At 39.1% G+C, this 22,874-nt stretch overlaps 1 protein-coding gene across 1 annotated transcript in view; it reads left to right on the forward strand.

Annotated features, from left to right (window-relative positions):
• LOC145769623 (protein mono-ADP-ribosyltransferase PARP4-like) overlaps positions 1-22,874 on the forward strand; it is a 55,629-nt gene that overhangs the window by 15,025 nt on the left and 17,730 nt on the right. Inside the window, exons 25-39 of the mRNA XM_082581292.1 lie at positions 93-275; positions 1,066-1,179; positions 1,607-1,799; positions 2,546-2,792; positions 3,687-3,721; positions 4,277-4,435; positions 5,046-5,396; positions 6,182-6,217; positions 6,705-6,767; positions 7,234-7,308; positions 8,669-8,956; positions 16,377-16,451; positions 18,374-18,667; positions 21,275-21,574; positions 22,628-22,729. Coding sequence (XP_082437418.1) covers positions 93-275; positions 1,066-1,179; positions 1,607-1,799; positions 2,546-2,792; positions 3,687-3,721; positions 4,277-4,435; positions 5,046-5,396; positions 6,182-6,217; positions 6,705-6,767; positions 7,234-7,308; positions 8,669-8,956; positions 16,377-16,451; positions 18,374-18,667; positions 21,275-21,574; positions 22,628-22,729 — 2,515 coding nt within the window. The remainder of the gene's footprint in view (positions 1-92; positions 276-1,065; positions 1,180-1,606; positions 1,800-2,545; positions 2,793-3,686; positions 3,722-4,276; positions 4,436-5,045; positions 5,397-6,181; positions 6,218-6,704; positions 6,768-7,233; positions 7,309-8,668; positions 8,957-16,376; positions 16,452-18,373; positions 18,668-21,274; positions 21,575-22,627; positions 22,730-22,874) is intronic.

Genomic DNA, 22,874 nt, shown 5'->3' on the forward strand with positions numbered 1-22,874 from the left:
CATTTACTTGGTTTGAAATGATTTTTAGTTAATACTTAACTTAAATTTCACTATTTAAGAACACTAGGTAACATCTATAAATTGACGCACAGACTCTGCACCGTCTGACCGCTCGCGCCATGATCAAAGATTATGAAGAGGGCATGCATGACGTAGACCCTCTGGTGCGAGAGCAACTGAAAACCGAAAGGAAACCTCACATTGTTGAATTGAGTTGTCTGCACGATGTCGTGTCTCCCTACACAAGCTTTGTTGCTGTAGAAGAGAGAGAGAAGGTTGGTGGACGTTGCGAAAGCCTCAGTTTCAACCTTACCCGTTGCGCCGTACTGTCGTACGCGGGTGGTGACGCCGCATGGGATAATTTGTAAAGGATATTGTGCAAATAGAAACACAAAACTCACTCTCCCGGAGCAATGATTTTTCTCCATTTCAAATGTATTTTGATTGCACGACATTTGCTTATTCAAATCTTAAAATATTGTTGTGCGCACGATCGACGAAACGTCGGAATACAAACAAACTATCACCTTAAACATCTTATGATAGTTTGGCTTAGTTTGTGCCAGAACAACGTTTTTTTGTTTGTCGTATCCAGGATTACACCCGGTGGGTGAAGATTTAGATTAAGTGGACGAGAAGGCAAGGAAGCCAGTCTTCGTGTCCACCTTCAGGCATGCCTTTAGGTGTCCTGCCAGAGACGCAGCGCATGCTCTTGAACGGTGTCGAACCGGCGCCCTTTCGATTGCCGTTCCAGGGCTTTCACTACTCGGCTATGCAGCCGACGTATTATGTTATTTAATTTAACAGACAATTGTAGTTGGCCTTGTTTTCTTAATCTTATACTACAGCATAATGATGTGTTTTGTATTTACTGTTAGATGTTTTGAATTTTATCATGATGAACGTTTGAGATTTGTCGGTGGAAAGAGAAATCGAACATCTTTGATGGAGGCCGGAGAGAGTTGATGACGTGTATTGCAAGAGCTCGACATCACGTTTCGATCATTCATACGTTATATAGTGAAATACTAACTTTTTTTTTTCAAAAATGCGTATTGCTTTCAGGATGAAAATCTCAGCAGCAACGACGGTCCAACGGTTACGGAATTAGTCAACGCGGCATTTGTGGATGTGATTCCCGAAATTGCTTGGGATGAAGAAGCTTTGTTTGAAGAAATGGTAATAAACAAAGCTAATGTCCACTTTAGATCATGCATTTCTATGTGACATACGTTTTGATTAGTGGTGGCGCACAGCACTTGGCAATGGTACACTGTATGCATCTATTGCACAGGGATAGACCTGATCTAATGTACTGTCGGAGTCGATGGAAATAACAGCGCAAAGGGTTGAAAAATTGCATTATTTTTGCAATCAAAATGTCGATTATCATTGCAAATATAATGTTTGCTAGCCCTTGCCCTGTTCTTGTTAAATTTATAATTCAGTGTGTGTCTTTACACATGTGTTTGGTTTTCATTTACTGGAATTTTTATTGGTTTCTTTTTATCTTGCCAATTTTTCAATGGAGCCGTAGTTAGATTTTTATAGTTTACACATGAGCATTGATATTAACGTACAAGACTAAGTTGCTATTTCACTCCAGTCGGATTTGGAACGGATCAAGAAAGAAATCGAAGCAGCAAATGTCTCCTACTACAGTTCGGCCATGCAGTCAAATCGCCATTTTGAAGAAGCTGAAAAAATCATCAAAAAACTATCGGGAGTGGAGCTGAAAGAGGCTCAGGTCTGTTTGGCCGCAACGAAAACAGAACTGAACATGGTGGCTGAATTTCCAGGTATTTTCTTGTTTTCCCTTCTAGCTAGGCGTTGTCAGCAATAGCTGCAACATACCATGCTCCTCAATCTATTGCTACTGTACACGCAGTTGAGTTTGACAAACTCTGTTACATTGAAGGACATCTTTAGAATCCGTGTGGTGCTGGCGAGACTTAAAAATGAACCTTATCTTTATAACAGCTTCTGTTTATCTGACGTGAGACATTGTAGTGGCTTAGCGTAGCGAAAGAGTTAATGCACTGAAACCGGTGTGTGTGCCGCTAAATTCTTTTTACCACCCACTCCTGACCTGTCTTGAAGTTTAGAAGCAAAATGGTTGAAACGCCTTATCAATCTCATCAAAAAATAGAGAGCTCAACGTGTTGATACTGAACTCATGTTTAGCAAACTTTTCAAAATTTATAGCAGTAAATATGAAAACAGATTAATTTTGGAAACATTTGCTGAACATGAGTTTAGTTTCAGCAACATGGGCTCTTTATTTATTTTTTCATTGGATTGAAGTTTTCTTTTATACAATCAAAGTAGAAATCGAGCTGGAATATTGTTCTGATTTACTCAAGAACGTCAATTTATTTACAGTAAGCTTATACTTCAGCTATGCAGCGACTATATCTCAGCAACTTTCTGAAACCGTATGGTTTGTATCATTGTATGCAACAAGTAGTTGATTTCTTCCAAGTGTGACTTCTGGGTATGAACAAAACGTTTTCACATTTTTCGGAATATTTTTCTATTTATTCAGTCATTGACGTTGCTTTCGGAGAATATCTCGTTAAAGTTTTGGAAAAAGAAGACACCTTGAACAGCTTTCTATCCTTTGCCCAGAAAAGCGACATTTCACAATGGAACAAATGCACCCTCTCAAGCAGACAACTGGTTGACGTTGCAAAGAAACTTAATGAGCCAATTCAGAAGTCAGGTATTGTCCCTGGCGACCAGAGACCGAAGGATATGCTGAAGTGGTTGTTTAGTATCGCCAGAGACAAACAGTAAGTGTTCGTGCTAAAATTAAACCGAACTTTTTTTTCGTCAGACATCTGAACCATCAATTTAAATTCTTTGTTCCGGGGTCTATCTTCTAATGCATTTTTTTCGGTTGTGATACGCCGTTGAATATCCAAGTGAGTTGGTCAAATGTGAATGACGAAACGTTAGTATTGCAAGCGGTCGTAACTGTTTTTCAGAAGTTGATTTTGCAATTTCCTTTTCACTAAAAGTTTAGTTTTACTTTTTAGTAGGCGACTGCAATTTTTACAACAATACATTGGAACTTGCAGCGACGCCATACAGTTGTGATAAAAGGAAGACTTCTCGATGAAATTTTGTTTAAAATAACTATGTTGATTTTGATTTAACTAGAAGACGTTGTTCATCAGACAACTAAATTAAATTTGTTGCTTTTTTGTGAATTTTATCATTATCTGTTGCTTTTGAGTTTGGAAAAGTGCTTGGTTGTTTCAAAATTGTAAGTATGGCATTACTCGCTACCCCATTCCGAAAGTTTGAAGCCCGAAATAGGCCTAAAAAGTGAAGTTTTTTTTTTTAATGGATCCAACTTTGCAGCATTCTTTTCTCCGTTGTTTGCTCTGTGCGGGAGAATTTTACGTCTCTGCTCACATGTGGCCTGCATTTGTGCATCCATGCAAAGAAGCTAAAATTGCAGCACTACTCAGGTCCAAGTTTGGCCAAGAACTTTTAAACTTAACCCCATACCAGGCTTGAAATTTCGCCCTGACTTACAACACTGAGTTGTTCAACTGCAACATAATCCTCATGACGCTCATATAGTAACTTAGGACGACTTATTGAAAAAAACATACTAAAAATTTTTTTTTTTACTTAGGCTAACACTTTTTTCTAACTATGTTTTATTGCATTTTCAGACTCTCGAAAAAATCGATGCAAAGTCGTAGAAAAGGTAAGCTGTGTGTCGCGTTGAGCAATGCGGTTTTAAAGTCTACAGTTTTTAAGTACGCTGCAGGCAGGTTGTTACAATAATTGTTTACGTAAATTGAATGATTTTATGACAAAGTTGCTCAAAATTATCATTTTTTCCATTCTAATTCTTCCAATGCCATCGAAGATTGATTGTAATAGATAAACCGATAACAAAGCGAGAGGTCATAAATTAGCACATTGCATCCAGCTGAACACTAAGAAGTGGCACTAATTCACGAAAGTTAGCTATCACATGCTCTTTCTGTGAAACGAACGTCTATACAGCAAAGTGCAAAGCTTAATGCATCGGTTCCCAGAAAGCTTCAACTCGAAAACATTTGATCTTCGATCTTGGGTAATACGCAAGGAAGCCGCCTTGCCCTTATACTGTACTGTTTTTCACATATCCAACCTGCAAATTAGTCCTTTTTTTATATGATTCAATGTTTGCAGACATCTTACGTCTCAGCTTCACTGGACTGTGTTTCTTGCCCAATGTTACTATGCTGTTGTAAAATTAATCGGTGCATTTCAGGCAAGTTCTCGAACTATGATATGGAAGAGCCCATGCTATGTCAAGAAATTGGTGGGGAAGCACCTTTACGTGGAGTTGAAACCGCGACTTGCAGCGCAAATGCGAACCTCCTTCGGCAGCGTACAATACTTAAAGAAAGGATGATGGATGTAAAATTAAGTAAGTGACCACTGGTTTAGTAAACTCACTTGTATGACGATTTGGTTGTTAGACTGTCCGCATCTGAGTTTGTACACATGGGTTCGATGCCTTGTCAGGTCATACCAAATTTTTTAAAATTGTTGCTGAATCTTATTCCTGTAAAGTAATGGGTTTGAAGTGCGGTATTACTGTAATGGAATCGGCTGCGCCTCTCTATGGCTACGCCGACACTGCGCTATGAAAGCACGTCATTTTTTGCTAGGTTGCATAAACATTCTGTAATAAATTCTATTTCTAAGCTTGTAAACTAAGTTGTGTGAAAACACACTCAGCTTTGGCATAGTCTTGAGATAATTAATCTATGTAAAATTTTGTTCACATCAGTTTTGGCTCAGGCTTAGAGTCTTTCAGGACATTTTCTTTTTCTGTGCCTCGAATAACCCTGTTCGCTTTGCGCTTTAGATTAATAGAAATACCTGTGTAGTTTCAACAGTCTTTGCAGCCATCCAGCTCCAACATGTATTGTATAGTATACTGTATTACTGTATGTTAGTGTCTATGTCTAATTTTAGCTGTGACTCCACGTGATGAACAAGACTGCAATCGCACGACAATGTGTTTTTTGCAGGAAGAAAAGGACTCTTGATGTCAGCTGAGCCGCTGCAGTCTGAAGAGCAGCCGTCGTCTTTGTTTGGATTACGTGAGAAAAGCTTATTTTCTCCCCGACGATCGCTCTGTAGGCCCCTTTCTAGAAGATCACAGCCGCAAGCATTGTCGCTAGCTCCAACGTCACAACTTGCACTGGCAAGTCGATCAAACGATAGTGAGGTGGATGTTGACATGCAATCCGCAAATGAAGAGATAATCCATATTGAAAAAAACATGCCATCGCCGCAACAACAACAACCACCACCTGTGATGGCAAAAAGTATTTCCAAGAAACCGGAATCACTGAAAAAAGCTTCTAAGAAAACAGTTGGTAAGAATATTACAGTGACTTGATCTTTTGTTGCGACTGTAACACAGGTTTTTGGTCGGTTGACTCAGCCCTCGTGCATGACTGCCCCCACGAAATCACCTTACAAAAAAGAAAAAAAAACCTCAACAGAGAATCAAACCCCCATCATATCGGCTAGATAGCTGAACAAGCATTTCACTACAAAAAATCGCACTTGCGGCTTGCGCTTGATTATGAGCAATTTGATCTGATCGAGCTTGCAAGAAGATTGCCAAAAATAATATTGAAGACCTCAGGAAGAATTTTTTCGCATTTCGAGGTCACGTTTGGCTCTCAATCCAATGTACGTTTTCTTATGGAATTGTCGTATTTTTGCAGTTTGTTTTTTCTTACGTCTAACAACACACACGCTGATTAATGCTTCATCTTTATTCATGGTGATCATCCTTTTTTAACGACTCTGACTCCGGACATGCCAAAATGCTTCCGACTCCATAGCCCTAATTTTATGTGCAGTGCGTAAGAAAGCGACAGATGTCGCCTCTTTATCTTCCTTGAATGCGGCTCCATCTACCATTAGACCTGTTCTAAATCAAAAATTTTCAAAAGACTACCACCGTCAGGATCATGGCTTCACAGGTCAGAAACGGTTGATTTTGGCAAAAATGGAACTGTTTAGGCCTCTTGAGGAAGGGTATCCCATTATCTGAGAGCAAAATAGTTGTCATTTTCGAGTTTTTCATGGTCAAATTCATGGAAACAATGCGAGAGACAAAAAAAAATTGAAAATTTTGATTTTTGATCAGGTCCAACCATGCAGACAACTGTTTATTCATTTGACGGTACGTATAATGTTTCAAGATAATGTGTCCTCATGGTTACTTAATACTAACCATGATGAGGTGATCCTTGATGAAGATAATGAGATTCCGTTTGCGTAATATCCTGTATCGATCTTTATTTCAGAACGAGAAGTTAAAGCGTGATGATAGTTGTAAAGTATTCGTGGCAAGGATATTTTTACTGGAATGAAGGTTTTATGACATTAAAATGTTTACTGTACATTGGTACAAGCAATCAAGCATGTTAGTAATGTCCTCTGTCGAGCACCGGGACAATTGAAAACTTACTGTTCAAAGCCACTCCGCTGCCCTTCAACGTTATAAACATGCTTGTGGTATAAAACAATATTGCTAAAAACTTTTAACTGACTTTCTTTGTAGTTCACATCAAGAGTTGTCTGAAAGTTGTCGAATCTCAAATTGTTAGTCTTGAATTGTGCATAGCCATTTCTTATGTTTTTAAAACGTTATTTTCACCCACATTTAGTACATGAAACGATGGATTTGAACTTTGCATCCGCTTCTCTACCACAACCAGTTTACGACGAATGTAAGTAGCCGATGCAAGACGATGGCTTTCTCCATTACCCCTTGGGCTTGTCAGTGATTGAGTGATTGTCTAAATAGAGTTACTTTTGTCAAAACCTATCTAGTCTTTTGATGTTTTTTTATTTTTCAGCTACGATCGTGCGTTCGTAATATTACTCAAGCTTATTCAGTTCTCACATAGTAAGGCAATTTTAAAGCTTCAGCTTAAATAAAGTTCACCTCTATCACGAAACCAAGCGACACAACCGGATTCAACATACTTGTTTAGTTTTAAACGTACCAAAGATGCGAATAATTCCTATGTTGCTTTAATAAGCTTTGCAGTAATTTAAATCAATTTAGTTCAATGTTGAACCTTTTCACTGTAATGAGAATGGGGATTTTCCGAGCGACAAGGCAAGATCGATCATTGTGAAAATCTCCTACGCGGTCCTCACTTCAGACTCAACTTCATTTTGTCATTGCAGCGCTCGGATTGAAAGATTCTAATCGTGAGCAGCCCCTCGACTTTTCAACACTTGAATCAGCTGCTACACCAATGCGTAAGTAACATTGTGTGGTAACGTGACAATCCAGACAGAAAATCTGTCATTTTTGCATTGATTCAACGTCTGCAGACGTACGGGAATGGATGTAGGTGAAGATTTGTTTGCTTGATTTCGCACTGGTTGAACTTTAAAAAATAATGTTTACTGAACGTTGCAAATTTTAGACAAATGAAAATCGTCTAGCGAGCCACACATTATTTTAACTCTGGACCTTTGCGCGGGCCAAAAAGTTTAAGCTCGCGGGCCACGGTTTCCACACCCTTGCCTTAGACGATTTTTCGGCAGTTATAGCAAATTTAGTTTCCCAAGTTTGTACTTGCGGAAACGACCACGTGAAGGTAGGCTACTTGCAAATTAGACTTGCTTCATCAAGGCGTAACTGTTTGCTCACTGGGATTGGATGCTATAGAGTAGACATGTTGCGTTGGGGCATGGCATAGAGTGCTGCCTGTGAGTGGTGAAATACCGACGGCAGCCCACAAGGAATACCCGCTGTACAGATCACCTCATGGTACGGTATGGAACGCCTAGTTTCCATTGACGATGACACCAGGCAGTGGCTAACCGACGGGTGCTCTGATTATAGTCACAACGCGAGAGCAGAAGACTACCTTAGATGTTTTAGTGAAAATCAATAAGTAAATCGTCCGGCCAACTAAAAATCGAACCGCGCAATTAATTCCCAAGAAATCTTATACCTTAAGGTCTTTAACGGCCTTCTCGTTAGATAAATTAATTCGGTCCTAAGCAAAATTAAATTATAAATACTTTAAAGTTTAAGCCACGCTCTTCAATTTACTTTCATATTTCAATGGTAGAAAGTAGCCAATGGAATGACGTGAATTGGTTATATACTTTCTTACGGCTGATCTCTAACTGGGCTTGAGAAAAATTTGACTGTTAAAAAATTCTGTCATCGCCATATGGAAAAATCTTGGTTCACAAAGCCAATTAAATTCTGTCTTGTTTTTTTTTCATTACGTGCATGTTTTCTTTGTAACGTCTTTTTATGAGAACAAGCTTTCCAATCTCTGTCTTCGCACTGAATTTAGCAACAGTTTGAACTCTAATCAAAAATAAAGACCCTAAAATGAAGATGCAGTACCAAACTCGATACAATATTTCGTTGTGACGACGAGCTCTGAATGCTCACGAATTTCATGATATTTTATTTTGTAGCTCTAGCTCTAGCTCATTTTGAGAGTCAATCCTCAAGCTTTTGTATGAAACGTGTTTCTTTAACTTTGCAAGAGTCGAATAAATTCTGACTTCTGTCCCATTACTACTCTGGTAATATGTTTACTTCGCCAACATAAACAACATCTTGTATACAAAAGAAAATCTCAACTTACAGGTTCACCATTATTCCGTCCATGGTCCTCTCGTCATTCTAAGGCATCACTAAAATCTAAGCCACTTATCCCATCAAAAGCGGACACAACGGAAAATGTTGGTTATGGTTCTCCGCCTGTTGTGGCTACGGAATTTGCTGTTCCGCCAGTTCCGCCTCGTGACCCCGTACGGCGGAAGATTCAGTATCTTTGCTCCGATAGTGTTTCATTAGTGCCACGTTCACGCGGGCGACCGCCCATTCAAAGCTCTCTACAGGCAAGATGCCAGGAAGAAGGTGTTGAATTTTCAGGTAGCCTTATGCTCTTAGACTTCACCTGTATCATATACAATCTAAGATTCTAAGGTGTTCAATAGACAAGAAGCGCCAATGAAAACAGATAGGCAAGATGTGAAAATATTGAACTCCTTAGATTGCATGATGGCTATCCCTCGTCATCATAACCATCATGCAATCTAAGGTGTTCAATATTTTCACGTCTTGCCTATCTGTTTTCATTGGTGCTTCCTGTCTACATGCTTTCTCATTATCGCCATTTGACTTGCAATAGTGAAAGGCAAATACTGTAACAATCTCTCTCACTATTTTCAAAAAGCCTGGGTCTGATGCGGTGGGGTTTTGGGTTAAAACTCGACAATCAAAACTTTAGCTCATAAAGACATGGGGCACGGTCCTTAGTTCCGAAACCTCAATTATCACGTATTTCGAAAACTGCTCATCATAGACAGAGTAACAAAATTGATGTCAAAATGCGTGGAGACGTTTCCTATGACCACTTCTAAGAGCCGAAAAACGTACCGGCAGCAGAAGAAAGTTTATTTAAAGAAAGCTACCGGTAGTTGTTTCAATGAATTTTAAAGATATGTAATATTGGGTGGAGTTTCGAAAATGCTTCGGTGTTTTTCCATTGCGAAGTCGTGTTATTCTAGAGCGTCTGACGTAATTGTACTTGTTAGATCCATACTGAAAACAGTATCGATCACAGCAGAAGTAATTTTTAATGTCATCATTAAGGAAATCATCAACAAATGTCTCAAAAATGTGTACTCAGTCATGGATGATATTTTATAACCCCCAATGCCTGGGGGGGGAGGGCAATCAAGAGTAAATACTCGGTTGGTGGAGTGTTTCAGCAAAAACATTGCTCACGACATTTATACCTTTTAATGTCTGTTTCATATAAACAAAATATTTTCTCTCGCATTGTTTCCCATTATTTTAACCATGAGAAATTCGAAATGACAATGACGTCAATGTCACGTCATAAAAGTCATGATGGCGTCATTTTGAAATTTTAAACTTGCGCTATAACGATCTATGTAAGGGCAAGAGATTAGTTTATTATTCCGTAAGACAAGACAGCAAAATTAGTAGGCTACATTGCGTTATTGCTACTTCATATCCCTGTCAAATTGAAAGAGTGAAAACAGTTGAACTGCGCAAATAAGAAAGATTACTTATTCTGAAAGAAAAACTGCATATGCCTTAAAGCTGCTTTGTTAATTTAAATTACTCTTATCAGCCAAATTTACTTTTTGTTTTTCTTCCTTCTACCATACTTTACCACGTTCGGTTTATTTTGTGGTGATGCTTTTGCTTGGAATGCACCAGAAGAATCTCTGAGATTTGGCGCACCCAGGAGATTTCCTTCAAATTTTAGTGTCTCAGAAACTGATACTGGCAAAGTTTCTAAAGCCTGACCTTGCTTTCAACCCAATATATCTTCAAAGAGTTTGCCACCCAATGAAGAACACAATGCTTTCGTGCTCGCTCCTCTTGAAATTGGTTCATATATGTTTGACTGGAGTGTTACCTTAAACTGATTCTCTTTCTTCTTGCGGTCAATGTTGAGATTTAATATGGTCAAGGTTTGTACCACCAGCCTTCAATAAGCTTACAACAGCTACTCTGGCAGTGGCTTGATTGTCTGACATCGAAAGGTGATCAGCTGTGGTGCAAACTTTTCCATTGGCGATAGGCTACTTGGTTTTAGGAATGCCCATACAATTGTTTCTGAACTAGTTTATGGCCTGCATTTTATAACACAGTCATCACGACTGTTATCAGTCAAATCTCTATCTGTCTTGGCTGACAGAGTAGCCTAATGAGCTAATCTCTGGCCCTTGAATAGATCATTATAGCGCAAGTTTAAAATTTTAGAAAGACGTCATCATGACTTTATGACGTTACATTGACGTCATCGGCAATAAATGTGAGGCCTCTTTCTGTCAGACCAGACCCATTGAGAAATTTCAAAAGAAATGTATAGATTTCCTGAAATAAGCAAAATGCAAAGGACATTTTTACTGGAATGAAAGTTTTATGACATTAAAATGTTTACTGTACATTGGTACAACCATGTTAGTAATGTCCTCTGTCGAGCACCAGCACAGTTGAAAACTTACTATTCAAAGCCACTCCGCTGCCCTTCGACATCATAAACATTAGGGTGTCCCACTTTTAGGCGACTTTTCAGGAAAATTAGGTTCAGGTCAAATTCTGACTGGATTTTCGTCACTGATTTCAAAAATGACGTTATTTTTTCATTATGATGTCATCTTGATTGCCAGCTAGCGGATTTTTGCTATTTTGGCCTTATCACGAATATGGCAAAAGCTAGAGAGTTGGAACTTGCGCCAAAATGACCGGAAGGGACAATTTCCTATTTGTTGTCAACACAATATGAAACGCTAACTGCAACAGAAAAGGAGTTATTTTGAAAAAACATGTTTTTGCTCATTTTGGACAAAAAAAATGAGAAACACTAAACAGCAATTTTGCTACAGTGACGCTTTTATTTTGGTTGTTAAGTTGCTGTGCTGCGCCACATTGTTTAACAATTAAGTACAATGGACAGTGGTAGTAGTCTAGCATACTGTATTTATAATTATTGATTATATACCTCAGCATTGATTTTTACATGCATGTTGCAATTACTAATACTAGCTAACTTTAAACCCTTGATCATTTAGTTCAGAGATCTATCTAACAAAACCACCATTCAACAACACAACACACTTCAATGGGATTATTTATCACACCATACTGTGCAAAGCAGCACAAATACGCAAGTCTGTTTTGGCCAAATCATCTTGGTCATCTCGAATCAAGCAGTTTACAACGCCTTTCAGTCTGCCTATGAAGTGCTCTGTTCCTCGATTGTTGTTGTTGATCATACGCCAAAACACTGATGGACATGAAAAACATGCAATGCATGGAGCCATCTTACTTTCTTCGGATAAAAAAATCACGTAAGTTGCCACGCTTCAAAAGCGTCTGCTCGATATCAACGTTTCTTGGCAAACTTTTCTGTCTTACCGCATCAGCAGCAAAAGGCGGAGCTTCAGCGTGGGAACTTAAAGCAATTTGTTTAGGGCTCAACCATTGGGATGCATGCCTAACAAAATGTTTCAGAACAGCGTTGAATACTGGTTCATCAACAGATTTATATGCAAGTAATAAATCTCTTGTAAACAGTACAATTGAGGGACCTTCAGCAGTGGAAGGTTTAAGATGGACGACTAAAAATACTGGTAAATAAACACAAACAATGAAATAAACCATACGTTGAAGTTTAGGGATATCCTGAGGCCCAACACAATACCCAAAAATCAGCATTCTTAAGTAACCACTCGCTGTTGTTATCGAACGCGTAATGAACACGCTTTCTTGACGATAAAAAAAGTAGGGGTTTCAAATTTCCCGGAACATCCATCACTAAATGAGCTGCCAGAGCAAGAAGTCACATATGGTCGCTATGAAAGGATGAATGTTTAGCTTTATTTTTGTGCTCAGAAAACCATAAGATCTTGGCTTTTAAATGATTTGCGGCTATAGCTGTGATGGAAACTTTACAATCTTGTGAGATTTTCAGATGTTGGGGCTTAAGTTTTGGTATTTTCTTAATTATGTTCATCAAACCATCATCTTCGTATGCATTAAAGCCTTTCACTTTGCCTTCCAAAAATCTTTTTGCGTGTGTAAAATAAATCTCATTTACATGGAAGAGACATTCAAGAGTGTGTACCATTACTACACTAGCTACTACCACTGAACTTAATTGTTAAACAAGGTGGCGCAGCTTAACAATCCAAATAAACGCATCACTGTAGCAAAACCCAAGCAAAATTGCCGTGTTTCTCTTTTTTTTTGTCCAAAAATGAGCAAAAACATGTAGTGGTAGTAGTAGTCCAGTTTTAATCCGGTGATGTCTCCGTTACCGAGGGTGGCCGGATTCACCTCCAAATGCCGCAATCGCCTTCACACCCTGCCTCCACATCGATCTGTCTAACGCGTCCTCTCTTGTTAAGCCCACCATGCTGCTTTCTTCCTCAACTTGCCTTTTCCAGGTTTTCTTGGGTCTTCCTTGTTTTCTACGACCCTCCACTCACAACTCCAGCGCTCTTCTCAAAACATCATCTTCATCCTTTCTCAAAACATGCCCATACCACCTTACTCCATTCGCTTTCGCCAACTTATCAACATTTTCATTCAACCCAAGCAAGTTCATAAGTTCTTCAGTATTCCTTTTGTCCATCAGCTTCACACCACACATTGCTCTCTCAGTTCTTCTTAAAATCTCCAATTCGTTTTCCCGTAAGCACCATGTCTCACTTCCGTACAGCATTGCAGATCTCACACAACTAGTATAAATTCTTCCTCTCATTTTCAACGGAAATCTTCTACCACATAACAACTCTCGACACTCTCTGAATTTCACCCAACCAAACCTTACTCTTGCAGTCACTGCCGCTTCGCAACCACCACTTGCATTCAATCTATCCCTAGATAGCAAAAGGCATTCACGGATTCAACTTCGTCATTCAGCTTTTCAACGGGACCAACCATTCCTTCTTCAATCTTCTTGCATTTTTCACATTCAAAACCATCTCCGGATCTGCATGTCACTCTCTTCATCTATGCACATCTCCCATGCACCCACTTCCTGCATTTTGTACACTTAACAGAATTTGCCATCACTCTTTTTCCACATACACCACATGGGTCAATTTTGCTCATTGTGATTTCCCCTTCCGTTCCACTTATTACGACCTTTGTCTTTTTGATGTTCACATGCATACCTTTACATTGAAGCGACTCCTTCCACATCTCAAATTTCTCTCTCAGGTCTTCCATTGTGTCACTCAACAAAACCAAATCATTCGCGTATAGTATCTCCATCAATGAATCTTCTCGTACACATTCGGTAATCACATCAATCACAATGGCAAAAATTAGAGGAGAGAGGACAGAACCCTGGTGTACACCCACCTTCACCGAAAACTCGTCTGAGAGGGCAGATCCAACTCGAACGCTTGTCCTTGCACCGTCATACAGACTCATTGTTGCTTGCACAAGTGCTTCTGGTACTTCTTTTTTTTCTCATTGCCCATTCCATCACTCTTCTTGGAACTCTATCAAACTCCTTTTCCATGTCAACGAAGCACATGTACAAGTTTTTTCCCTTGTCCCGATATTCCTCTTGCAACCTTCTCAAAATAAAAATAGCATCTGTCGTTCCCTTCCCAGGCATAAATCCACTCTGCATCTCGTCTAGCTTTACCAAAGATCTTATTCTATTCTTCAACACCCTTTCCACTACCTTCATTGCATGCTCCAATAGTTTTATTCCCCTATATGACCCACAATCGAATGCATCACCTTTTTCCTTGAAGATGGGTATCACCACGCTCGTCTTCCATTCATTTGGCATTCCTTTTCCATCCAACACACGTTGGCTGATTTCCTGCATTGCTTTCAGTCCTGTCTCTCCACTTGCACGTATCATCTCCACAGTGACTTCAGATAGTCCAGGAGCCTTCCCCGATTTCATTTTCTTCATTGCTTGCGTCACCTCCTCTCGAGTTACTCTCTTTAATGGACCTGCTACCACGTTGGCTTCTACATTTTGATCCCAATCGTTTTCCTCATTCATATTATCACCTCCATATGTTCTTTCCAAATTCTTCCACGATCTTTCTCACTGAAACCAAGTTTTCCATCCCTTCCTTTAATACATCGTCCACCATCCACATCTTTTCCATCCCGCTTCAGAACCTTCATAAACTTATATACTTCGTTGGGACTGTTGTTTAATTTGGTCAATTCCTGCGCAGCTTCTTGCTTCATAACTTTTGCAACTATTCTCTTTGCCCGATTTTTCAATTGCTTGTACTTGAGCTTAGTTTCTTCTGATCTATTTCTGCACCAATCCTTGTATGCGACTTTTTTCTCCCCAATTACTTCCCTCACCTCTTCATTCTACCACCACGTATCCCCTCGATCCATCCTTCCTTTTGTTTTCCCACAGACTTCATCGCAAGCTTGCAGAACTCCATTCTTGAAGGATCCCCATAGATCAGTCACATCGTTGTGAACAAGACTTTCAACTCTCTTTTTAAACCTTTCTCTTGTGTCGGCATCTTCTAACTTCCAAACTTTTCTTTTGATCACCCTTTTTTATTTACAGTTTTCTTCAGACCTTTCTTGTCCAAGTCGACAATCACCAATCTATGCTGAAGTTCGCATGGTATCGCTTTCACATCTTTGATCAGTTTTCTGTTTTTCCTGCATACCAACGCAAAGTCAATTTCAGTTTCATTGCCACCTGCACTGAAAGTTACTTTTCTTCCTTTCTCTTTCTTAAACCAGGTATTACCAACACACAGGTCCTTTTCGTCACAAAACTCAAGTAGTCGTCTTCCATCGCGATTCCTTTCTCCCACGCCAAACCCTCCATGGACACCTTCAAACCCATTAATTTGTTTGCCAACGTGCCCATTGAAGTCCCCAAGACCCAATACAATTTCCTGATCACTTCTTTTCTGTTACAGTCAGCGTTTCATATAGTATTGACAACAAGTAGGAAATCGTCCCTTCCGGACATTTTGGCGCAAGTTCCAATTCTCTAGCTCTTACCATATTTGTGATACGGCCAAAATAGCAAAAATCCGCTAGCTGGCACATCAAGATAACGTCATAATAAAAAAATAACGTTTTTGAAATCAGTGACGAAAATCCAGTCAGAATTTGACCCGAACCTAATTTTCCTGAAAAGTAGCCTAAAAGTGGGACACCCTAATAAACATGCCTGTGGTGTAAAACAATATTGCTAAAAACTTTTAACTGACTTTCTATGTAGTTCACATCAAGAGTTGTCTGAAAGTTGTCGAATCTCAAATTGTTAGTCTTGAATTGTGCATAACCATTTTTTATGTTTTTAAAACGTTATTTTCACACACATTTAGTACATGGAACGACGGATTTGAACTGTGCACCAGCACTTTTCGACCACTAGATGCCAGTGATTTAGTGATTGTCTGAACACAGTTACTTTCGTCAATACCTATCCAGTCTTGTGATGTTTTTTTTTTCAGCTACGATCGTGCGTTCGTAATGTTACTCGAGCTTTTTCAATTCTCACATCATAAAACAATTTTAAAGCTTCATCTTAGTTCACCTCTATCACGAAACCAAGTGACACAACCGGATTCAACATACTTGTTTAGTTTCGGTCAAACGTAGAAAAGATGCCAAGAATTCCCCTGTCGCTTTAATAAGCTTTGCAGTAATTTAAATCAATTTAGTTCAATGTTGAACCTTTTCACTGTAATGAGAATGGGGATTTTCCGAGCGACAAGGCAAGATTGATCAATGTGATAATCTCCTAGGCAGTCTTCACATCAGACTCAACTTCATTTTGTCATTGCAGCGCTCGGATCGAAAGATTCTAATCGGGAGCAGCCCCTCGACTTTTCAACACTTGAATCGGCTGCTTCACCAATGCGTAAGTAACGTTGTGTAGTAACGTGATAACCCAGACAGCAAAATCTGTCATTTTTGCATTGATTCAACGTCTGAAAGCGTACGGGTTTTGAAATGACCGGTTTTGCTGTCTGGGAACTGTTTTCTCTCTTCTTGTCTCCATTTTATTTTAAAGTCAGGTCGTCCCGAAACATAAGGGCAGACCTGTTGTCTGCAATGACTCATCCACTTCTTTGTTGACATCTTCAATTTAGTTGTCGTTCTGTCTGTTTCCTTTCTGTCTTCATGGAGTCTCCCATGTTTTCTTTGGTTTTCTTGTTTTATTTTTCAACTGCCTGTACTTGAAAAAAACTAATTCCAACGCACATCTGGGATGGATGTAGCTCGGTATATATCACAGACTTTCATCTTTTCTATCATTTCCTATTATCCATGTCAGCGTTCCACCAAAGCAGCATGTGTTTGGACAGGGGTAAGGAAACCTCGACCTGTGTCATCTGGCCAGCCTCATCGTTTGATTGAGGCAGGATATTGTTTGGGTCAAATATTTGCAAACATCGATTTTGTTCTTATGCAAGTTGTATTAGAAAGCTTGTCCTTTGACGGCGTTACACTGCCTTAGATCAGGGGTTGTGCAAAGTAGCCCTCACTTCTGGGCCAAATATGCATATGATACATACACAAATGATCACGCAGCTACCTCACGCTTAGCTAGCCTAACGGCGCCTTTTGATTGCACTCAAATAATGGATTATAGCGCTTTCTGGAAGCAATTTTAGGGTAATATTCAAATTTATAAGTATCAAATTTATTAGCAGATAAACAGCTGTAGCTCTTACACACAAACGGGCAAAAACTGCCGCTAAAATTACAGAACACCAAAAACTCAGCTAAACTGCTCAGTTACAGCTACCTACTGCTGTAGTAGTATTCATTTCAGTCAAGTCTAGACTATTCACACATCCTGTCTTATGCCAAAGTCTATCCAGCCAGGATAACAGTGTTAAGCTAACATTATGCTCAAACTTTTCCTTACGAGGCCGATATAACCCTAACAGCGCCTTAGCTTTTCTCATTACTTAGCCTACTGGTACAATACCCAACACAGAAGCGATTCAGAAATTGCTTCCATGGATTAATTAAAAGAAATTTAAATCGCGTAAACTTTGCGCTGCTATTTTCCTTTGTTTCTTTGTATAGAAAAACGAGAGCAAGGGATGCGGTACGAATCTCTGCTTCCATAAGCATACAACTTTTTTTAAATTAAAACCGAGCTGAAATCATACGGGGACATGAGTTAGAAGCTGTTTTAGTTGGTATTCAGGTAAAGAAATTATGAAAACGTTTTACTGAAAAATAGCATCTCTTTTTTTTAATTTTGGCAGGGGACGCAATGCTTCCCTTGCTTCCATTGAGGATACGCCCTTGCTCTAACTGGGCTTGAGAAAAATCTGACTGTTAAAAAAATTCTGTCATCGCCATATGAAAAAATCTGGCTTCACAAAGCCAATTAAATTCTGTCTGTTTTGTTTTTTTCATTACGTGCGTATTTTCGTTCTAACGTCTTTTCATGAGAACAAGCTTTCCAATCTCTGTTTTCGCACTGAATTTAGCAACAGTTTGAACTCGAACAAAAAAAATAAAGATCCTAAACTGAAGATGCAGTACCAAACTCGGTAGAATATTTCGTTGTGACGACGAGCTATGAATACTCACAAATTTCATGATATTTTCTTTTGCAGCCGCCTCTGGTTATGTTGTGTATAACTCTAACTCATTTTGAGAGTCAATCCACAAGCTTTTGTATGAAACGTGTTTCTTTAACTTTGCAAGAGTCGAATGACTTATGGCTTGTGTCCCATTACTACTCTGGTGATATGTTAACTTCACCAACAATCCAACATAAACAGCTTCTTATATACAAAAGAAAATTTGAACTTACAGGTTCACGAAGACACCGTTCACGACTCGCTTGTCATTCTAAGCCATCACTAACATCTAAGCCACTTATCCTGTCAAAAGCGGACGCAACGGAAAATGTTGGTTATGGTTCTCCGCCTGTTGTGGCTACGGAATTTGCTGTTCCGCCAGTTCCGCCTCGTGACCCCGTACAGCGGAAGATTCAGTTACGGAATTGTTCCGATGGTGTTTCATTTGCGCCGCGCGCACACATACAACCGCCCATCATTCACAGCTCTCCACAGGCAAGATGCCAGGAAGAAGGTGTTGAATTTTCAGGTAGCCTTATGCTCTTAGACTTCACCTGTATCATATACAATCTAAGATTCTAAGGTGTTCAATAGACAAGAAGCACCAATGAAAACAGATAGGCAAGAAGTGAAAATATTGAACTCCTTAGATTGCATGATGGCTATCCCTCGTCATCATAACCATCATGCAATCTAAGGTGTTCAATATTTTCACGTCTTGCCTATCTGTTTTCATTGGTGCTTCCTGTCTACATGCTTTCTCATTATCGCCATTTGACTTGCAATAGTGAAAGGCAAATACTGTAACAATCTCTCTCACTATTTTCAAAAAGCCTGGGGTCTGATGCGGTGGGGTTTTGGGTTAAAACTCGACAATCAAAGTTTTAGCTCATGAAGACATGGGACACGGTCCTTAGTTCCGAAACCTCAATTTTCATGTATTTCGAAAACTGCTCATCATAGAGTAACAAAATTGGTGTCAAAATGCGTAGAGAGACGGTTTTCTATTACCACTTCTAAGAGCCGAACAACGTACCGGCAGCAGAAAAAAGTTTATTTAAAAAAACTACCGGTACTGGTAGTTGTTTCAGTGAATTTTAAAGATATGTAATGTTGTGTAGAGTTTCAAAAATGCTTCAGTGTTTTTTCATTGCGAAGTTCTGTTATTCTAGAGCGTCTGACGTAATTGTACTTGTTAGATCCATTCTGAAAATAGTATCGATCACAGCAGAAGTAATTTTTAATGTCATCTATGAGGAAATCAACAACAAATGTCTCAAAAATATGTACTCAGTCATGGGTGATATTTTATAACCCTCAATACCGGAGGGGAAAGGGAAATCAGGAGTAAATACTCGGTTGGTGGAGTGTTTCAGCAAAAACATTGCTCACGACATTTATACCCTTGAATGTCTGTTTCATGTAAACAAAATATTTCTTCCCACGTTAACTCGTTGGTTGAAAGATTTGAAACTCCTGCCGCAATGGAAAGTGGACCTTTGCTGAACGTTTCGATTATTGGGAAACCAGTCATGGAAGCCTATTCCCGTCTCAGCAATCAAATACTTTTCCAGTTATAGTTTTAAGCATTGCCACTTTCTGTATATGTAAAGGACAAGCTTGAGTGTATTATCAAGCAAAGGCGTGATGAGATGAGATGAATGGTTCTAGTTTTAGGACAGATTTGTTGTGCATGCTAGTTGGGGTGAGGCTGATGCCCCTATGACTCCCAATTTTTCTGGCCCTTTCAACAAATGTTCTATAAAAATCCAAAGTTTTAGAAAAATTGGTAGACCCCTTGGGGTGCCAGTTTCATTCAAATTCCTGCAGTGGTGTGCTGTGCAGTATGCATATTGCATACCCTCCAGCTTTGTATGGCAATATCTAAAGAATCTTTTCCATTTTTAGCAATGTTAATCTATTTCGAATCTACTCAACAGGCCATGGATATGATCAAGGTGAGGTAATCGTCATACCGCTTGTAATTACATGAGAATTGGAGGCATTAGTTGGAGGGAGGCTACCTACCATCAGCATGGCAGAACAACAAGGCTGCAACATCCGCTATAAGACTAATGTAGTCCACGATTTGCTGTAGGTTCTCAATTCATTTCAGTTCAGCCTAGAAAAACATAGAACGTGGAACTATATGTACTGTGGTGATACTATGAACTATGTACAGAGGTGCATGCAGTGCAGTGGCGTAACAGACCAAAGGTACCATTGAAGGAATATATTTATCAATAGAGCAGTTTGTATAAAAGCGTAATAATCACTAATCACTAGCTCTAATTTTCATAGATTTCGTGATAGGTGTTCCTTGATGTTAGAAATAAGCAACGAAGTTAAGAAATACTGATGCAAGATTATTTATATTGAGCACTGTTCCCAAGAAAAGTGATCAGACTATCACCGGCTGTCGATTACCCACATACAAACAAGTTTTATTTTAGCTGCAAACTAACCATTTTTGGTTTGTGCGGATGAAATTTTTGCGAAATAAAAAAGTGCGTACCGTTGTTTTAAAGGTTGAAAAGCACTGCATTAAAACATGCTGTTCAATTACTTCCGTAAATTGAGCTTTTAAAACTCTAACGTAATAGAAATTAGCCAATGAAATGGTTGAATTGGATAAAACTGACTGGGCTTGGTAGAAATCTGGCTGTTAAATAATTCTGTCATCGTCATACGATAAAATACTGGCTTCACATAGCATATTATCTTCAATGTTTTTTTTCACCACGTGCATATTTTCGTTATGACGTATTTTTATGGCCAATTTTCCAAATCTCTTCTTACAAGCAAAAAGTTTGCAATTTTATTTTTGCTAAGAAATTTCCATTTAAAAATCGATAGCCCACAGACAGTCATACTTGATTTCTCCCAAGCCGATCTACCAAAGCGTGGTGGAACATTTCATTGTGACGACACAAATGAATGCTCACAAGTTTCACAACATCTTATTTCGCAGCCGCCAGTGGTTATGTTGTATAACTGAACACACCTTGAGGCTCAACTGACGATCCTTTGCATGGAAGGCGTTCCTTTAGCTTTGGAGCAGTCCAATAACTTTGGACTTCTGTTCCATAACTACGCGGGTATTTTCTTTTGTAACATGCACAATTTCCTATTCCAGAAAAATCTGAACTTGTGGACTCACCAATGATCCACTGGAATCTTCCTTTGAAATCGTTAAGTTCTGAGCCGCTTATCCCATCAAAAGCGGACGCAACGGAAAATGTTGGTGATGATTCTCTGCCTGTGCCCCCGGAAAATGCTGTTCCATCGGTTCCGCCCCGCGACCCCGTATTGCTGGCGACTTCTCGCCGCGCTGCTACATTTTCATCTGTGCAACAAAAGAAATTCACTCCAAGCAAACATCCACCCATTCAAAGCTCTCCACAAGCAAGACGCCGAGGCCGTATTGAATATCCAGGTAGCCTACACTGCTATTTACCGTTATGTAGCATATTCAGTTCACTGTACTCCAACGTTGTGAAACGTTACTTGTGTCATTTTTTTCGTGTGATGACAGCGTACTGGAAAAAAGCATTTTGATGTTTCAGATTTCTGATAAAACGATGTGATTTGTAAACATTTGTCCAAAAAGTGATATCTAACATTAAACTTACTGACTACAGACAAGTTTTTTTAATCTTTCCTTTAAATTTTATAACGATTATTCGAACAATGTTCTGACGTCCTTCGTGTTAGCAAGCACCCTAAACCCCATTGCAGCATACGAAGAGTTAGTTATACATTTCAAGCGGTATCTAAAGCTGCACCGCTTGTCTATGCCTTGCCACTTGTAATCAAATCTTCGTGGTTTCGTGAAGTGATGTTTTTTTAAAGTTTTCTTACATTTCGTGTCATTCTCTAACAATCATGTTGTGTTTTCTAACCTGTGAAAAACACTAATATTTTTGTTTACACTGAAGACGAAGAAAGGGAAATGTATGATGATTCCTAGGGAGCTGATGATGGTTTGTAAACATATAATTCCGTTCGGTCGTTAATTACTACCATTTTTATGTGAATATTTTCTAAAAATAAATAGGAGAGAGAATAAGCTAAGGACGACAATTGTAACTGATTTTAGTTAGTGCTTCAATAAATCAGTTTCTGTTTTCAGTTTTCACCTTTGTCAAGATCTCTCTAAATCCCTACATCTATTAATTACCCTATGATCATAGCCTACTCGACCCTTCCGAAACCAGGAAGCCATGAAAGTAATCTATCTTTAAACAGTTGAACCATTTTGATATCAATTGGATTTTTTCGCTGCTTGGTTCATGAACAATGTCATATCAAGTGGAAAACGTCATTGGGTTAATTTTGTATAACAATTTATTATTAACAGTACTTAATCAACCATCACGTTTCATGGCCAGCACTAAATTTGTGCAAACTTGCCACACTGCAAACAAGGACTTAATCTTTGCTGTAGCTTTTCTGATGGTCTCACATAACTTTTTGTTTGGCTGCTTAGATACACTCGGTTTAATGGACGAGGAAAATGTCTACGACGATTCTAATGGCGATGATGATACATACCTCGATATGAGTGATCAGAACATGTTAGAATTATATGGTCAGTTGAAGCCTTCTCACCTTACTTACAAGCATAACTTGTTTGCGTCTTGTCAAATCTAACCAATGACAAGAGAGCAGTAGTAGTAGATTGCCATGCGTACATTATACGCCAGGGGTTCGCAAATAGTGGGTCACGAGATCTT

This window comes from Aplidium turbinatum, chromosome 4, assembly GCF_918807975.1.
Source record: "Aplidium turbinatum chromosome 4, kaAplTurb1.1, whole genome shotgun sequence".
NCBI lineage: Eukaryota > Metazoa > Chordata > Ascidiacea > Aplousobranchia > Polyclinidae > Aplidium > Aplidium turbinatum.